At 39.3% G+C, this 18538-nt stretch overlaps 1 protein-coding gene across 6 annotated transcripts in view; it reads left to right on the top strand.

Annotated features, from left to right (window-relative positions):
* cdk14 (cyclin dependent kinase 14) overlaps positions 1–18538 on the top strand; it is a 633043-nt gene that overhangs the window by 340540 nt on the left and 273965 nt on the right. For all 6 annotated transcript variants that reach the window (XR_011885468.1, XM_072253720.1, XM_072253724.1 and 3 more), the window contains 2 exons: positions 2246–2366; positions 12871–12964. Coding sequence is in view for 5 of the 6 variants with exons in the window: in XM_072253720.1 (XP_072109821.1) it covers positions 2246–2366; positions 12871–12964 (215 nt within the window). In the remaining variant the exon portion in view is untranslated. The remainder of the gene's footprint in view (positions 1–2245; positions 2367–12870; positions 12965–18538) is intronic.

Raw genomic sequence — 18538 nt, 5'->3', positions numbered from 1 at the left:
TCAAAGTTGTACCTCATTAATGTGCTTTTATCAAATCTTTTACATTCATGGTCTTTTAGAAGCCACAATAAATTGAAGTAAGTAATAGAAAAATTAAAAATGATGAAATTGCAAAACAATTGAAAATATGAACTAAAGCAAAATAACAAAGACAGGTTGCTTTTTTTTACCTTTTAAATTGCTAGCCTGGAATCCTCATTGAAATCACTTCCATCTGAATAATAATTCCCTCAGCATAGGAAGTTCGATGCTGTTGACTTGGTGCAGAAATGCCAGATGTCTTCATGAGTATCAGCATTCAAAACAAAACTCATCACTAAGTTCAAAGTCCTGGGCCTAGGTACATCCCCGTGCAACTGAATTCTTTATTTCTTTACTGGCAGACCCTGGTTAGTGTGGATTGACAACAGTATCTCCTCCACAATCACCATCAGCACAGGTGCAGCACCCAGCTGTATGCTTAGCCCCCTGCTCTACTCACTCTGTACATAGATTGTGTGGCTAGATACAGCTCCAATGTCATATTTAAGTTTGCTGAAGACACCGTTGTTGGTGGTTGAAACAAAGGAGGTGACAAATTGGCATGTAGGAGGAAAATCTGGTTTAGTGGAGCCACAACAACAACCCCTCACTCAGTGTCAGCAAAATCAAAGAGCTGATTATTGACTTCAGGAGGAAAAAGGGGGAGTTCCATGGATCAGTCCTTATTAAGAAAACAGAGGTGGAGAGGTCAGTAGCTTTAAATTTCTTGGTGTGAGCATATCAGAAGATCTGGCCTGGGAACAGCATGTAAGTGTCGCCACAAAGAAGGCACAGCAGAGCCTCTACTTTTTTAGAATTTTGTGCAGATTTGCCAAGTCACCAAAAACTTCTATAGATGCAAAGTGAAGAGTATCTTGACTGCTTGCATCACAGCCTGGTTCGGAACCACCAATGCCCAGGAATGGAAAAGTGTACCTAAAGTGGTGGATGGATACAGCCCAGTCCATCACAGAGAAAAGCCTCCCACCCATTGAATGCATTTCAGAAAGCAGTATCCACCATCAACGACCACAACATCTCAGCCATGTCCCCTTGCTACTACCACCAGACAGGTGGTATAGAAACATTAGACCCCATACCACCAGGTTTAGGAACAGTTATTATCTTACAACCATCAGACACCTGGATAATTTCAATCACCACTACTCTGAACTGATTCTACGACCTACAGAATCACTTCCAAGAGTTCATTACAACTTGTGTTCTCAGTGTTATTAGTCTATTTGCATAGTTTGTCTTCTTTTGTACATTGGTTGCTTGTTAGTCTTTGTTTATAATATTTTTTTGTAAATTCTATTGTATTTTTTTATTTTTATTTAAATGCATGCAAGAAAATAATCCTTTGATAGTATATGGGAACATACATACTTTGGGATACATAGTCTGGAATTGACATAGTTATATATAACCTCTTTCCAAGATTTCCAAAATTCAAGGGGATATGTAATAGCAATGTATAGTTTAATATTTATGTGGATTGATTCCATCAATTTGCATGTAATTTATAAAGTCCCGTTAGTCCAGTGAGCTTCTGTCATAAATGGACTCTGAGCAGAATTTTCTTTGTGCCTTGTGACTGCTATGGAATATTTTATGTTATGTTTTTGATGCTCCATCTCATTATTCCTAATGGATATTTTGTTGATCATTGATGTGAATATGAGCAATAATATCTTTTAGTTAATGCATTGTAATTACGTAGTCTAGAAACTGTGACAACTATGCTCTCGGATTTGAGTGCCAATACAATCTGAATGCTGAGTTTCTGACACATCTATTTTTCATCGGTCCTGCTGGAAAACATTACTTAAATTTTGGACAAAACTGTCAATCACAAAAAAATGATTTATTAAACTTTCAGGAAATATTTATTTTTAGACAAATGTTTTATTAATTGAATTCCTGTAATATGCTTACACTGCAAGAACTGTTATAGGGTCTAAAGATTAACTAGTTCTTTTTCAGAAGCATTACCAAGTTTAATTCTTAAGTGTTAAGAAAAACTACACTTTTTGATTGAGCAACACACATCAAAGTTGCTGGTGAACACAGCAGGCCAGGCAGCATCTCTAGGAAGAGGTGCAGTCAACGTTTCAGGCCGAGACCCTTCGTCAGGACTAACTGAAAGAAGAGTGAGTAAGGGACTTTTTGATTGAGAATAACTTTCACTGTTCTAACATCTAATCTTCCTTTTTATTTTCAGGACTTGCCCGAGCCAAGTCGGTACCCAGCCACACATACTCCAATGAGGTAGTTACACTATGGTACAGGCCACCAGACGTCCTGTTGGGCTCCACAGAATATTCTACTTGCCTTGACATGTGGTAGGTGCAATTGTCTGGTCAAGTGATTTCTTCAGCTACTTTTACTTAGACCACAAGACTCAGGAGCAGAATTAGGCCATTCAGCTCATTGAGTCTGCTCCACCATTCCATCATTATGGCTGATCCCGGATCCCACTCAACCCCATACATCTGCCTTCTCGCCATATCCTTTGATTCCCTGGCCATTCAGGAAATGATCAATTTCAGATATACCCACGGACTTGGCCTTCACCGCAGTCTGAGGCAGAGCATTCCACAGATTCACTACTCTCTGGCTAAAAAAAATTCCTCCTTACCTCTGCTCTAAAAGATCGCCCCTTAATTTTGAGGCTGTGTCCTCGAGTTCTGGATACCCTCACCATAAGTATCTAGTCCTTTCAACATTCAGTTGATTTCGATGAGATCCCCCCGCATTCTTCTAAATTCCAGTAAATATAGTCCTAACGCTGCCAAATGCTCCTCATATGTTAACCCCTTCATGTGTTGTCCTTCTGAACCTCCTCTGGACTCTCTGCAATGACAATGCATCCTTTCTGAGATATGGGGCCCAAAACTGTTGACAATACTCCAAGTGTGGCATGACTAATGTCTTATGAAGGCTCACCATTATCTCCTTGCTTTTATGTTCTATTCCCCTTGAAATAAATGCCAACATTACATTTGCCTTCTTTACCACAGACTCAAACTGTAAACTAACCTTCTGGGAGTCTTGCACAAAGACTGCCAAGACCCTGTGCACCTCAGGTGTTTGAATCTTTTCCCCATCTAGGTAGTACTATTGTTCCTTTTACCAAAATGCATTATCATACATTTCCCAACACTGTATTTCATCTGCCACTTTTTTGCCCATTCTTCCAATTTGTTGGTCCTGCTGCAATCACATTGCTTCCTCAGTACTACCTATCCCTCCACCTATCTTCAAATCATCTGCAAACTTTGCCACAAAGCCATCAATTCCATTATCCAAATCATTGACAAACAATGTGAAAAGTAGCAGTCCCAATCCTGAGAAACACCAATTGTCACTGGTAGCCAACTAGAAAAAGTCCCATTTCTTCACACTTGCTGCATCCTGCCTGTCAGCCACTCCTCTATCCGTGCTAGTATCTTTCATGTAACACCATTAGATTTTATCTTGTTAAGCAGCCTCATCTGTAACACCTTATCAAATGCCTTCTGAAAATCCAAGTAAGTGACATCCACTACCTCTCCCTTGTCCACTCTGCTTGTTACTTCCTTGAAGAACTCTAATAGATTTGTCAGGCAAGATTTCCCTTTACAGAAACCGTGCTGACTTCGACTTATTTTATCATTGGTCTCCAAGTACCCTGAAACCTCATCCTTAATAATAGGCTCTAGCACACTCTCAACCACTGAGGTTAGGCTAAGTGGCCTATAATTTCCTCTCTTTAGTCTTCTTCCCTTCTTAAAGAGTGGAGTGACATTTGTAATCTTCCAGTCCTCAGGGACTATGCCAGAATCAAGTGATTCTTGAAAGATCATGAACAATGCATCTGTAATCTCTTCAGCAAACTTTCTCAGAGCTCTTGGATGTAGTCTATCTGGTCCATGTGACCTATCCATCTTAAGACCTTTGAGTTTGCCTAGCACATTTTCCTTTATAATAGCAATGGCACTCACTGCTGCTCCCTAACACTCAGACCTCTGACACACTGCTGGTGTCTTCCACTGTGAAGGCTAATGCAAAGTACCCATTAAGCTCATCTGCCATTTCTTTGTCCCCCATTACTACCTCACCGGCATCATTTTCCAGTGGTCCAATATCAGCTCTCACCTCCCTTTTACTCTTTATATAATTGAAAAAAACTTTTAGTATTCTGCTTTATATTATTGGCTAGTTTGCACTCATATTTCATCTTTTCCCTTCTTATAGCTTTCTTGGTTGCCTTTTGAAGGATTTTAAAAGCTTCCTAATCATCCCACTCACTTTTGCTACCTTATATGCTCTTTCCTTGGCTTTTAGGCAGTCCTTAACTTCCCTTATCAGCCATGGCTGCTTACCCCGCCACTTGAGAACAACTTCTTCTGTGTCTTCTGTGGGACATATCTAACCAGTGAAATGTGAAATATTCCCAGAAACTTCAGGCACCTCTGCTCTGATGTCATCCCCACCAGTATCCTCCTCCAATCCACCTGGGCAAGCTCTTCTCTCATGCCTCAGTAATTCCCTTTATTCCATTGCGATACTGATACATGTGAGTTAAGCTTCTCCCTCTCAAATTGCAGCATGAATTCAATCATGTTATGATTACTACCTCCTGAGGCTTCCTTTACATTAAGTTCCCTGATAGGATTTGGGTTATTACTTCTGCTTTTTGCCTTTGCGGGTTGATGTTAAAATTGTCATGATGTCAGTGTATATTTGTACATGAAATGGCTCACAAAGATTATAATTGTTGAAACAATAAGACAGTTTTTAACATATTACAGACAGAACACTGAAAAGAAAAATTTTTCTATTATTACCAATCATAATTGTTGGCCTTGTCATTGTAGTATAGTCTGCTAAAACATACAAGTTACAATATTGCCAAAAGTTTAACCATTAAACATATATTTATTGTTCCACCACTAAACATACACTCACTGGCTGCCTCATTAGGTACAAGAGTGGAACCCAGTGTGGTCTACTGCTGCTCTTGCCCATCCACCTCAAGATTCAAAGTGTTGTGCATTCAGAAATGCTCTTCTGCGTATTACTGTTGTAACACATAGTTATTTGAGTTACTGTCACCTTCCTGTCAGCTTGAAATATTCTGGCCATTCTCCTCTGACCTCTCTCACTAACAAGGTGTTTTTGCCCACAGAACTGCTGTTCATGGGATGTTTTTTTCTTTTCACATCATTCTCTGTAAACTCTAGAGACTACTGTGCATGAAAATCCCAGGAGATTAGCAGCTTCTGAGTTACTCAAACCACCCATTTGGCAGCAACAATCATTCCATGGTCAAAGTCACTTAGGTAGTATTACTTCCCCATTCTGATGTTTGGGTTGAACAACAACAGAACCTCTCGACCATGTCTGCATGCTTTTAAGCATTGAGTTGCTGCTGCAAATTAAATATTTGCATTAACGAGCAGGTGTATCGCTGTACCTAATAAAGTGGCCATTGAGTGTATGTTTACAGTTTACAGTGGCTTTAAATATTTTGTTCTATTTTGTAGAGTGAGGAATTTCATAATTGACTTTCTTAATTACAGTACAAGTAGCAGTTTGGTAGTTAGTCATCTGAAATGAACAGTTTATGTCTGAGAGGAGACTTGAATGATTTCCTGCAGGTATGATGGATGCTGTGAAAGAGTGCTCGTGGCTGGAACCCCGGTACATTTCACCAGCTGCTCAAAACTGCAATTAGTGACTGCAGGGAAATGGTGGGACACCACTAAAATATGGCTAGAGGTTATTTTTGTACTCCAGTGGATGCTTCAGAGAATTGAGACAGTAACTAAAGATTAATGTTCCTTAGCTAACGATGTGCGTATCAATCAATTAGACCGTTACATTTGCAGAAAACTGGCTTTGAAATGGAAGTGCGTGAATAGGTAGAAGAGTGCAGATACATTGTCATTTACTCCCTTGTTACAGTTAGCTATTGTTTGGTATATTGTGACGCTTTCCAAAAAATACCTACAATCTGTAGCATCCTGCCCTTTGTGGTTGGAAGTAAAGGATACAGGTAAAATGTCAAGTTGAAATACCTAGGTGTGTTGCAAAACAAAATATTGTGATTTTTCTCTAACAGCTGGTATAATATGTTAGAAGATTAATGTATAAATGTTATATATTAGGCATGCGATCTGAAGACTGCCTGCTAGCCATTTTCAATGTAAATGCACTGACATATTTCTTACTATTTTGTCAAATTTGTTTGTTAAAAACTGCCATTCTCCTGCTGTACAGCCGACCTCTTTTTTTCTATAATGTTTGTTGTTATTTTAGTTGATGTGTGTGCGTGTGATCTGTCAAGCAGCTTGCATTTGTGCTGAGCTCGAGAATATCCAGTGCATTGAACATTCCCATGCTTTCAGCTTGCTGCATTATTGTTCTGTTATTAACCCATTTCCTCTCCTGATCCCAGACGTTAACTTAAAGACACAAAAGACTGCAGGTCTTCCTGCAGTTCTGAGGCAAAAGAAAAACACCACTGGAGGAATTCAGTGGGTCGGGCAATATACGCGGAGACAGAGGGATGGTCATTGTTTTGGGCTAAGAACATTAGAGGCGCGACCCAGTCATTCTTCTGCCTTCACAGATACTGCCTGACCCACCGAGTTCCTGAAGTAATTTGATTATTATGCCAGACATTAACTTTCTCCACCTGCTGCAAAAAAATGCAGGGAAGTGTTGATCTAAGGCAAGTACCATATCTGCTAGGCAAACCCCTGTCTTAGATCCTTGTGTAAATTGGTGTTAAATGAATATTTCAGCATTAGACTGTGATTTTTAATTTCTTATTTGCACAGCCATGATGGTCCTGATATCCCAAAATTTCTCTTTCACTGGTCTCATCTCTAGATCAATTTAGGTTAAGGCTAGTGAAGTAAGTGTTAAAACTCATAACAGTTCATTTCATTTCACCTCAATCAACCAGTTTACTTCCTGTAACACATTCCTGGATAACATATTTATCCCACTTATTGGCATCAACACAAGCTAATTGCCAGAGATCTTATTTAATAAAAATACTGATTAGATCCATCTGATATCCCCACAAACTTGAAAATTATTTGTGGTATTGTTGGAAATTTGTCTTATTTATTTTGCTATAATTACAGCTCCTGCTTTGTGAAATTTACCATACAGCATGTAAGCCAGCTTTGTGAGGCAGAATCGAACATTGGGTGACCTGTGTGCTGGTAGTGAAGTCGCAAGTTTAAAAAAATTGTGTCTTCTGCCGTTCAAAAACAGAGTTTACTGTGCTTGATTCTGCTGAAATATTCTCAAAGCTATTGAATACTTTTGGACAACTAGGACAAATTATAATGGAGTTTTTAATTGTTTCATCTTTTGACAATTTGTACTGCGAGACAAGTTAGGCAGCAAAAAATAAATTGATGTCATGGCTGTGGATTTTGGAATTCTTTCTTAACTGGTTAAGATGATTATCTTTTTGTGCAATGTGTGGCTCTTTACTTTGTAACAGATGAATTCATGTACTTTGTGTAGGCCCGCAGCCCCAACCACTGGGCCGCAGACCGGTACCGGGCCGTGAGGAAACAATATGAGTCAGCTGCACCTTTTCTCATTCCCTGTCACGCACTGTTGAACTTGAACATAGGGTTGCCAACTATCCCGTATTAGCCGGGACATCCCGTATATTGGACTAAATTGGTTTGTCCCATACGGGACCGCCCTTCTTCCGTATTTCCCCCGCTAAAGTAGAGCGTTCCTATGAAACCTTTCGTGCCGAAATGGCATAAAGCGCAGAAGCAATTACCATTAATTTATATGGGAAAAATTTTTGAGCATTCCCAGACCCAAAAAGCAACCTAACAAATCATACCAAATAACACATAAAACCGAAAATAACACTAACATATAGTAAAAGCAGGAATGATATGATAAATACACAGCCTATATAAAGTAGAAATAATGTATGTACAGTATAGTGGGGAATATGAAGGCAAAAACGATTTGTGGAAAACAATTGGCATGTACGCGCATGTGCACATCACGCATGTGCACACAGGTGCCCGCGCAGGGCTTCGAGGTCATGGTAGTCTTTTTGGGGTAAAGTGTCCCGGGATTTGACTGCTACTCTTGTCCCTTATTTGGGAGTGAGAAAGTTGGCAACCCTAACTGTAAAAGACATGTTGAGGTGAGTTTAACCTTACTTGAACACTCCCCCAGTTGGCTGGTCCACAAGAACATTGTCAGTAACCGGTCTGCGGTGCAAAGAAGGTAGGGGACCCCTGGTGTAGGCTATTCCTGCCAGGTGTCATTGTAATATTCTTTATGCAGAAACATGAACAAAAATGACATTGAACTGAATGTCAATCAATTAAATATGATTAAATTAAGATTGTTGTCAGAATGATGATACAGGTTGAGTACCCCTTATCTGAAATTCCGAAATCCGAGAAGCTCCAAAATCTGATTTTTTTTTTTAGTTTTGTCATGATGTTACAAATGGAGAATTCCACAAGACACTGGGGTTTTCAGATGATCTGCACATCTCTGCACACCACAGACAGTTCTTAGAATTAACCTCACATATGTAATGAACAGACATTAATGAAAAATGGAAAAACACTGCGTAAAGCGGAAAAAAATGAAGATTTTGATCATGTATCATCAGCGTTGGAGTGAACATATGCCGCTTAACAGTATGCAAACCATGAAACAAACAACGATCTATCACAATGAACTGAGAATTGAAGGTAATTGTGAATATTCAGCAGGCTGGTTGTTGAAATTTAAGTAAAGACACAGCATTAAATTTTTAAAGTATCTGCTGATCACAAAAATCTAGCACCAGAACAAATCTGCGATGCTGACTTTTTTATACCTTACATAACAGCATAAAATTTTAAATCATTGCTGATGAAAATCTAAAATCAGAACAAGTCTACAATGCTGATTTTTTATATACCTTATATAAAAAAAGTATAATGCAAATACAGTGTACTTTAACCTTTTAATCAAAACAGAGCATTGTAGGTGGAGACTGAAAGCTGCCATTGTTTGTTATTGTTCAACAGCTGATTCAGGTATTCTCGATACTGTTGTGCTGCTTTTGTTACCCTGCACACATTATATTTTCTTTATATTAATGGTATGTAATAATTTTTACTGTTAAGTACATATATGTGATGAACAAGTATGAGATGATGACTACTTAGCGGTTGCACATAAATTCAGAGTCAGAAATGATGGTGATCCCAAGCTATCTCATTGTATATTCCAAAACCCAAAAAATCCAAAATCCAAAACACTTCCAGCCCCAAGCTTTTCAGATAAGGGGTACTCAACCTGTATCAATTTCACATGCATGTTACCATGAAAATAAGTAAATTCTGACATAATACCCAAAAATTTGGCTGCTGAAAAAATTGTTCACAGAAGCAGAGTTTACAGCACATGACATTAGACAGTGTATCCTGGAATGTGAGTTGGCTAATGTCAGCAGCAGGTTTGACCAAACTCTTTCCATTGCTTGTCTTGCATATGAAGGGGGAAAAAATGCTTTTGAAGTTCTGCGTTGGTCCAATTTGATTCAAGACCCAAAGGAGGGTAACCTATTTTAATTTTGTGAATCAATTGTTGAGTTTGAGACAGAAGGCCCATATCATTGGTATGACCTACCCAAGTCTATTTTTAAGGGTGAGAAAACAATTCCAATTGAAGTTAGAGTTGGAGTTGGATGCATATTAGCTCTGGCAGGGTTTGCAGGCTATTACTTGCTACAAAGCAAAATCTAACATCATGAATGGCTGTGATGCTTCACTCCCAGATGACATGAATGTCTTTTATGCTCAGTTTGAAAAGGAGAATAAAACTACATCTATGCAGCATCTGTTGACCTGTGATCTCTGTGTCGGAGGCTGGCATCAGGACATCTTTCGAGAGGGTGAATACTCACAAGGTCTTAGGCCCTGATGGTGTACCTAGTAGGGCTCTGAAAACCTGTGCCAACCAACTGGCGGGAATGATCAGGGACATTTTCTATCTCTCACTTCTGCATTCAGAGGTTCCCACCTGCTTAAAAGAGCGCCAGTCATACTGGTACCCAAGATGAGCAAGGTGAGCTGTCTCAGTGACTATCACCCGGTGACACTGACATCTACTGTGCGGAAATGCTTTGAGAGGTCGGTCATGTCTAGAACCAACTCCCGCCTAAGCAAGGATGTGGATCTGCTGCAATCTGCCTATCGCCACAGTAGGTCTACAGTGGATGCAATCTCACTGACTCTCCACTCAGCCTTGGATCACCTGGACAATATTAATACCTACATCTGACCGCTGTTTATTAATTAAAGCTCAGCTTTCAACAAAATCATATTCTCAGTTCTAATCAACAAGCTCCAAAAGGTGAACCTCCTTCTGCAACTGGATCCTTGACTTCCTCACCGGGAGACCCGTCTGTGTGGATCGGAAATAACTTCTCCTCTGGCGGTCAACACTGGTGCACCTTGAGGGTGTATGCTTAGCCCACTGCTCTACTCTCCCCGCACCCATGAATATGCAGCCAGGCACAACTCAAACACCATCTATAAATTTGTCAGTGACGCAGCTATTGCTAGCAGAATTGCAGATGATGGTGAAGAGGCGTACAGATGCAATGTAGATCAGCTGTTTGAGTGGTGTCACAGCAAAGCCCTTGTGTTCAACATCAGTAAGACCAAGGAATTGACTGTGGACTCCAGGAAGGTTAAGTCAAGGGAATACACACCAGTTCTCAACGAGGGATCAAAAGTAGAAGGGGTGAGCCGTTTCAAGTTCCAGGGTGTCAGCATCTCTAAGGATCTGTCCTGGGCCCAATATACTGATGCAGTTACAAAGAAGGCACGGCAGCGGCTATATTTTATTAGGAGTTTGAGGAGAATTGGTGTGTCACCACAGACATTTGCAAGTTTCTACAGATGTACCACGAAGAGCATTCTAACTGGTTGTATCAGCATTGGGTATGAAGGATCTGCAGAGGATCTGAAAAAACTGCAGAAAGTTGTAAACTCAGCCAGCTCCATCATGGGCACTAGTCTTCCCCAGCATCGAGAACACCTTCAAAAAGGCAATTCCTTAAAAAGACAGTGTCCATCATTAAGGATGCCCATCACCCAGGACATGCTCTCTTCTCATTGTTTCCATCAGGGAGGATGTACAGGATCCTGAAAATTCAATGTTTCAGGAATAGCTTTTTCCCCTCCACCAGCAGATCTCCGCAAGGACAATGAACCCATGAACAATTTCTGAGCATTTTCCCCTCGCTTTTTATACTACTGATGTAAATTAATTTTTATATACTTATTGTAATTTATAGTTTTTATTACTAAGCTGATGATATTAAACCTGATTCTGATTGTGTGTGTGTGTGTATAAAATAATAAAAAAAACAGCAGAAACAGGTCACTTTCCCCTCAGAGTTTCCATTGAATAAGATTGCTGCAAATCTGATTGTAATGGCAAATCTGATTTCCAGTTATCTCCAGCAACCTTTCATATCCCCATTGTGATTACCTTAAAAACATTCAAAGGTTTTACTTCTGCTGCCCTTTAGGGAGAAAGAGCCCTGATCTTCTGAATAATATATTTAAAAATTCTTTATGGATGGCCTTTTATTTTTGAATAGTGGTCCTATATTTCAATCAAGACACCCCTTATCCTCTCCAGCCTTTCCTCATAGGACAAACCTTCTCTAACCTGCTCATTAAATCCTTGGTATTAGAAGGGTTCTTATTCCATTTCTATAGCCAGGATCCAGGCATTTTCTTGGATTGTAGCAGGGAAATAATTGGGCCTCTTATTACTTATCCATATCCATCCTTTTCCAAAATATTTGGCAATTAAGCACCATTTATTATTAACTCTATCTAGAAACTCACTTTGCCATCCAGTTTCAGTACCATTCTTCCCATAAACTGTCTGCCTAATGACTGAAACAGGAAACTATTCATATTACCCCAACAAAAGCTGTCCAGCCTTTTAGAGATATTGAAAAGTGGCTCAGTAATGAATCTTCCTGTTTTTCCTCCTTTTTGAATGATGTACTTCATCCCCTACAACCACATGAGAAGATTTAAGAGCCCACATGGAGACACATATGGGCTTAAAAACTGAGTACAACTTTTAAGATATAGAGTGTAAGAGCAGGCATAATTAACAACAGGGTAATATGGAATGCAAATATTCCCCATTGATTCTGTATTTTGGGTGGGGAGTAAATGCAAGCTCAGCTATCGAACATAATGGAGTTAGTCATATTATTGAAATGTCAAGGTTAAATGAGCCATTACAAATATAGCAACCGATGTCTGAAATGGGCAATAGGGAGTCCGATTTTAAATACTGATTAAGAATTTTTTTTCTGCCTCCCATTTAAAAATTCTCAGATAAAAGTAAATGATGTGTGGCAATTTGGTCAATGGATCCTCCTTTGTTTGTTGACAAAGGACTCATTTTAACTCTAATAATCCCTTTTGTACTATATAGCTACTCAAGGGGTTTCATAATGATTTACCCTGTGCATCCTGTTAAGTACAAATTATGATAATGGTTTTCTCTATGCATACTGCTAAATATAAATTACAATCATGATTTTTCTTCTTGACATTCAATTAAAAAATGCTGAAAATTTGATACGCTTTTATTATTCCGTAAACTATAAGGGGGTACAATTGTTAGTTCCGCTTCTGTTTTACTGTGCCTTTAATTAAAAGCTGTTGTATTATTTAAAGTGTTGCATTTAGTCTTCCCCTCTGCAATGTACGTCTACTTGAGTAATTTAAAATGAGCTCTTCATTACGGACTTGTTCTCCTTTCCAGGGGTGTGGGTTGCATTTTTGTCGAAATGATTCAAGGAGTCGCTGCCTTTCCTGGAATGAAGGATATCCACGATCAATTGGAGCGTATATTTTTGGTCAGTATTTATAATCTTCAGACTTTATACATTATTGGGATATTAAGTAAAGGAATTGTGTGACACAAATGCAAAGATGGTTTTAACATGGTGAAAATCATGCCCTCAATTTTTGTGAGTGGGTCCAGTTATCTGGTTTCCCCTGAACTCCAACATTGCTGATAAAAGATCTGATGCTGAGGCCCTCAGCTACAAAAGGTGGCATGAGTGGGCCAGAACAAAACCCATCCATGAAATACATCCAGATGTCTTTTGACAGTTGGCAAACATTCTGCTCCATGGGCCACCAGCTTTGCTATCTGGCAAATCCAGCAGATAAATATTAGTGTTTCTTAACATTTGAAATGAAGTATACTAGATAAGCTACTGGGGCACAGCTGGAAAATTACAGGCCAACTTTGGTCAACAAATTCAGTGCTCTTCTATTCACACGTTTCCACAAAAGATGCTAGTGTGTGGCTAGCAATGTAGAAACCAAACAAAATCCAGGACATTATTTTCGCTTTTGAGTATTATTAACTTCGCTGTTGCATTTTGGTCATTAATTACAGGTTATGGCATTAAAATATTCAGCACAAGATAGAAACTAACCAGTTACAAGGGTAATCATTTTTATGTTCAGAAATAGTGACTTTTGGTAGTCTTCCTAAATTGATCCCAATTTCAAACCACATTTGTGCAACAAAGAAGCTTAACTGTGATGCAAGCCTTAACTCAGAAGTAACATTCTTAAGACTGCTGCTTTTGATCATTTGCACTCTCTGTATAAACATGCAGCTTTGTACTGGGTTTAACCCAAGAGCAGATTCCTCAGCATGTATGCTCCTGCTCCACCATTGGACTCTGTGAGGTGGAAGGTGGATTGTTCGGCATGCAGTGCATCTACCAAATTGCCAATTTATTTGTCAGTATGTTAAGAGAATCAGATTAATGTAAAAGAACCAAAACATGTGATCCCATACTGAGGTATGGCAGAATTGCTGGTATCTTCTGGCATGTTGCGGGAGATTAAGTGGGATCATGATTGATCCAATTATAGAAAATAAATGTTTTTTTTCTTTCAGTTTTTTAAAAAAGACTTATTAAATGGAAGAATTTGGAATTGAAGTCAGTTTTTTTCTGTGAAGTGTTATGAATGACGGCAGTTATTTGACATGTATAGATTTTGATACTGAGAATGTTTAATACAGTTTGATGTTATAATTTGTGATTATGGTTCCCAGAATTCACTTTTATAGATGAAAATGTCAAAGAATGATAAAAATGGTGTGATTTCCAAAGATATGATGCATAAGTGTTTTTGGATATTCCTATGAAATATCATGTCAAGCTTCATTTGATGGGAAGTGCATTGATTGAGGCTGTTTATTTACACAGCAGAACCGTAACTTTAACCTGAACAAAAGTAGACAGTTTGTATGTGGGTGTTATGATTTGAAATATCTGTTACCATTGTGAAATTTTAACTTAAGATTCTCAAGCTGTTACTGATGACAGAGGCTATTTTGCATATTGTTCCAGAGCCATTGTCAACTCCCTAGTAAAACACTGCTGTTTTAAGTTATGCTCAGGTTGGTATTTCACTATAAAAACAATATATTACTTTCAAGGCCTGTATACACATACAAAGAATTTCTTGTTGGAGAAACTCAGCAGGTCAGGCAGCATCTGCGGGCAGAAATGGATAGAGGCAGAAGTCCTTCTTTTAAATCAAACTGGTGTGCTTTTGATGCCATTCATTACAATATTTGCGAAGGTATGGTTAGTATAGTGAGTGATTTTTGTGTACGGACAGGATCAACTGACAGCTATAAAAATAGAAATTATTTGTAACCTGGGGACAACCTGTAATTCTTGTTTTCTCTTTGGGAGTTGGAAGTAAAGGAGCATTTAGTCAGCAGATGTTTGTTTGTTATTTATTTATTTAGTTAGTTAGTTAGTTAGAGATACGATGTGGAATAGGCCCTTGGAGCCAATTTTTAACCTTAGCCTAATCACTGGACAATTTACAATGACCAATTAACCTACCAATTGGTACATCTTTGGAATGTGGGAGGAAGCTGAAGCACCTGGAGGAAACCAATTAATCCATGCAGATGACCTGCAAACTCCCTACAGAGAACGCCATGTTACAAGGACCTACTCTTTAGTAATAGAGATCAGAGGGGCACAGAGAGCATCTGTAATTACCAAAAAGAACCTTTATTGTCACAACGGAAGAACATGTGAACTTACACAATCCAATACCTGTGTGCAGACCTATTAAGTTTCCCTGACCTTTTATGAACAGTCAAAGAATAGAAAATGTAATACTATTAAAAGGAGTTTATGCTGGCCATGTGTTCCTCGTGGTCCTGCTATGATTTCCATGTGTCCATGGGATTCTCCACATCCATGATAGTGGGGCTCTGGAGAGGGCAGTTGCTATTTTGCAATCAAGGCATCTGCATTTCTATCCATTCCATACCAGTTCTAATGTTGCATTTCAGTGTTACAGACTATGGGTCATCTGACTGACCTACAACACCCTATTCGCTCTGGTCCAAGCCCCAAGCCAGCATCCATTTATTGCCCTTCTCCCGCAAGTGACAACTTGCAATTTATGGCTCTTTGTTCTAAATCAGTTACCAAATCAGAAAAGAGTTCAAATCACTCAGGGCAGACACAGAACCCCCCCCCCCCCCACCCCATTTACAAACCTACATGTTATATCTAACCAAGGATCACCTCACAAATAATTTATAATTTGGAAATGATCTCTAGTCCAGATTACCTGGACCATTATTGTGTCTACTTTAAAACACTGATTCAGCCATTCAACTCCAGCACACAAAATGGCAGCCTCCATTCCTACTGCCCCACGGCAAGAACAAAGACAATTGGTCTGTCTGCTTCCACTGTCCCAGATTCATCTGAATTCACTGTAGACTGTAGTTCTTTCTGGCCAGCAGCCGGGATTGAACTCCACTGTCTTGAGGTGAAATAGCGTTGTGCTCACCACTACGTTACCATGGTGCTCCCGCAGGCAGACTGTGTTACAGCAGACGGTTGCTGGACCAATGTGATAGCAAATACAAGTAACCATTGTAACATTCAAAGTTGTCAAAATTTAAAAGAGCAATAGAGCTTCATAAATTTGTCATTTCTTTTCATTATGATTCAATTCAACAGACCATTTGGTTTTCATTTTGATTGCCTCTGTTGAATATTAATGCATGTTGAACTGCCTGGAAGTAGCCTCGTCCCCAGCCACTCTGCTGGTCCATGACACAAGGACACAAGAAAACTGGAACAGCAATAGGCCACTTGACCCATCAGATCTGCACTCCTTTGCAATATGATCATGGCTGATTTGCTTTAGGCCTCAGTACTTTTTCTGTTCCAGTTCCCCATAGACCTAAATTCCCCAGTGTTTCAGGAACTTCCTCTTTTAATACCACAAACGACCTGGCCTCCCTTACCCTCAAAATAGAGAATTCCAGAGATTCACCGCACTGCAAGAGGAAATTCTTATGTACTTCAGTTTTAAATTGCTGCATCCTTATCTTTAGCTATATCACTTTGTTGAAGACCTTCCCACTAGGAGAGACATTTCAGCAACTCTGTCGTGACATCTTAAAATCACTCCTCATGCTTCTAAATTCCAAAGAATATAGACTACAGATGCTGGAACCTGGACAAAAATAAACTACTGGAGAAACTCAGCAGGTCAGACAGAATCAAATAATACAAATTCAACCTATTGGCGCACTGCCTTTATTTGCTCCCTGCTTATATTTTGTCCAATACTTAGAGTCAGAGGACTGAGGAGCAAGAGCAGAAATAAAAGAAGACATCAGTGATGTATTACTGAGCAAACAGTTATTTTAAACAAAATGAATGGAAAAGCTTGTACTGCTTAGAATAAAGTACTGCATATTGTTGGTCCTTTTACGACAGACCTCTTTCCTTCATACAACAGTAATCTAGAATGAATATGTTAATTTCAGAATTTCTGCATTATGCACTGACTTGGGGAATAAAGTATCAAAATTTGTTGAGATTAAACATTTAAAATATGGAGAGGCTTGGTTAGGTTAATTACAGTTAAAAGATATTTTAGTAGATAATGGAAAATAATCCATATAAATAGGTGCAATGGCAGGTAGTGTTGAGGAAGCAGGGAGGCTGCAGTGTGACTACGCCGGATGATTTTGAAAACAAAGCCTTTTCTCTTCGTTTTGACTCTCTGTCCACACTAAAATGGTGTTTTCATCCCCCAAAAACAGAGATTTTCAGAAACAGTCTCCAGAGTGAATAAATCTGAAAATGCTTAATATCCATTGCAGAACGTACGGGGTAACCAGAGCTTTTTAAAGCCGCTGTCATGACGTGCCAGAACAGATGGCAGCAGCCCGGCATCATTATTTCTTCTTCTTCTTCTTCCTCTTCCTCTTCCTCTTCCTCCTCCTCCTCCTCCTCCTCCTCCTCCTCCTCCTCCTCTTCCTCCTCCTCTCCCCCTCCTTAATTGTCACCGAACAATTGATACTAGAGCGTACAATCATCACAGCGATATTTGATTCTGCGCTTCGCAGAACCTAACAATTTCAGAACAGACGGCAACGAGACTGAAGCCAGAAGAGTGAGAAATGTACTCACCAAGTACTTTGACCTATAGCTTACTGAATAAATAAGTATACTCACTTTGCCCTGTTTTCTGTCCTTGCTTGTATGAAGGTGGTTTACCTATTTATGCAAGTACTTCTCTGACAACAGATGTGTAACAGCCTAATGTAACATTGTATGGAAATACAAGATAACCCTGATGCAGACATGTTTTATACATTTAACAAGGTGCTTTATTACTGCAACAGAGTTAGTCAGTTTTTCAATGTTTGTCATCAGCTGGGTCAAACTGTCCGTGAACTCCTTGTCGGTTGCCTCCATACGGTCCAGAATTTGTTTTTTTTGTTTTAAGTCCTCCTGTGCGATAGCCAAGAACAATTCCTTTTAAGTTTTTCCAGTCTGTAACTGGACCAACGCACACTAAGTATACCCTTTTCTCTTCGCTTGTTTTCTGTGTGTCCTGCGCCTGCCCAGTAGAGGAGATTCACCCAAATATCTGTGTTAGTGTGGACAGAGATATTTTGAAAAATGCTTAGTGTGTACGCCTGTCGATTTTACTCGAAACCGGCGTTTTCAAAGTTATCCAGCATAGTGTGGATGTAGCCTTAGACAGTTTAGGAGAATGGGCAAAGAAGTGGCAGATGGAATACAGTGTTAAGAATTGTATGGTCAAACACTTTGGTGGAAGGAATACAAGCATAGACTATTTTCTAAATGGGGAGAAAATGCAAAAATCCAAGCTGCAACGGACTTGGGAGTTCTCGTGCAGAATTTCCTAAAGGTTAACTTACAGGTTGAGTCAGTGGTGAGGAAGGCAAGTGCAATGTTAGCATTCGTTTCGAGAGGACTAGAATATAAAAGCAAGGATGTAACACTGAGGTTTTATAAGACACTGGTGAGGCCTCACTTGGAGTATTGTGAGCAGTTTTGGGCCCTTTAAGAAAGGATGTGCTGACATTGGTGAGGGTT

The sequence above is a fragment of the Mobula birostris genome, chromosome 3 (assembly GCF_030028105.1).
Source record: "Mobula birostris isolate sMobBir1 chromosome 3, sMobBir1.hap1, whole genome shotgun sequence".
Lineage (NCBI taxonomy): Eukaryota > Metazoa > Chordata > Chondrichthyes > Myliobatiformes > Myliobatidae > Mobula > Mobula birostris.
The sequence above is the reverse complement of the archived record's forward strand: the minus strand, read 5'-3'. Positions and strand labels throughout refer to the sequence as shown.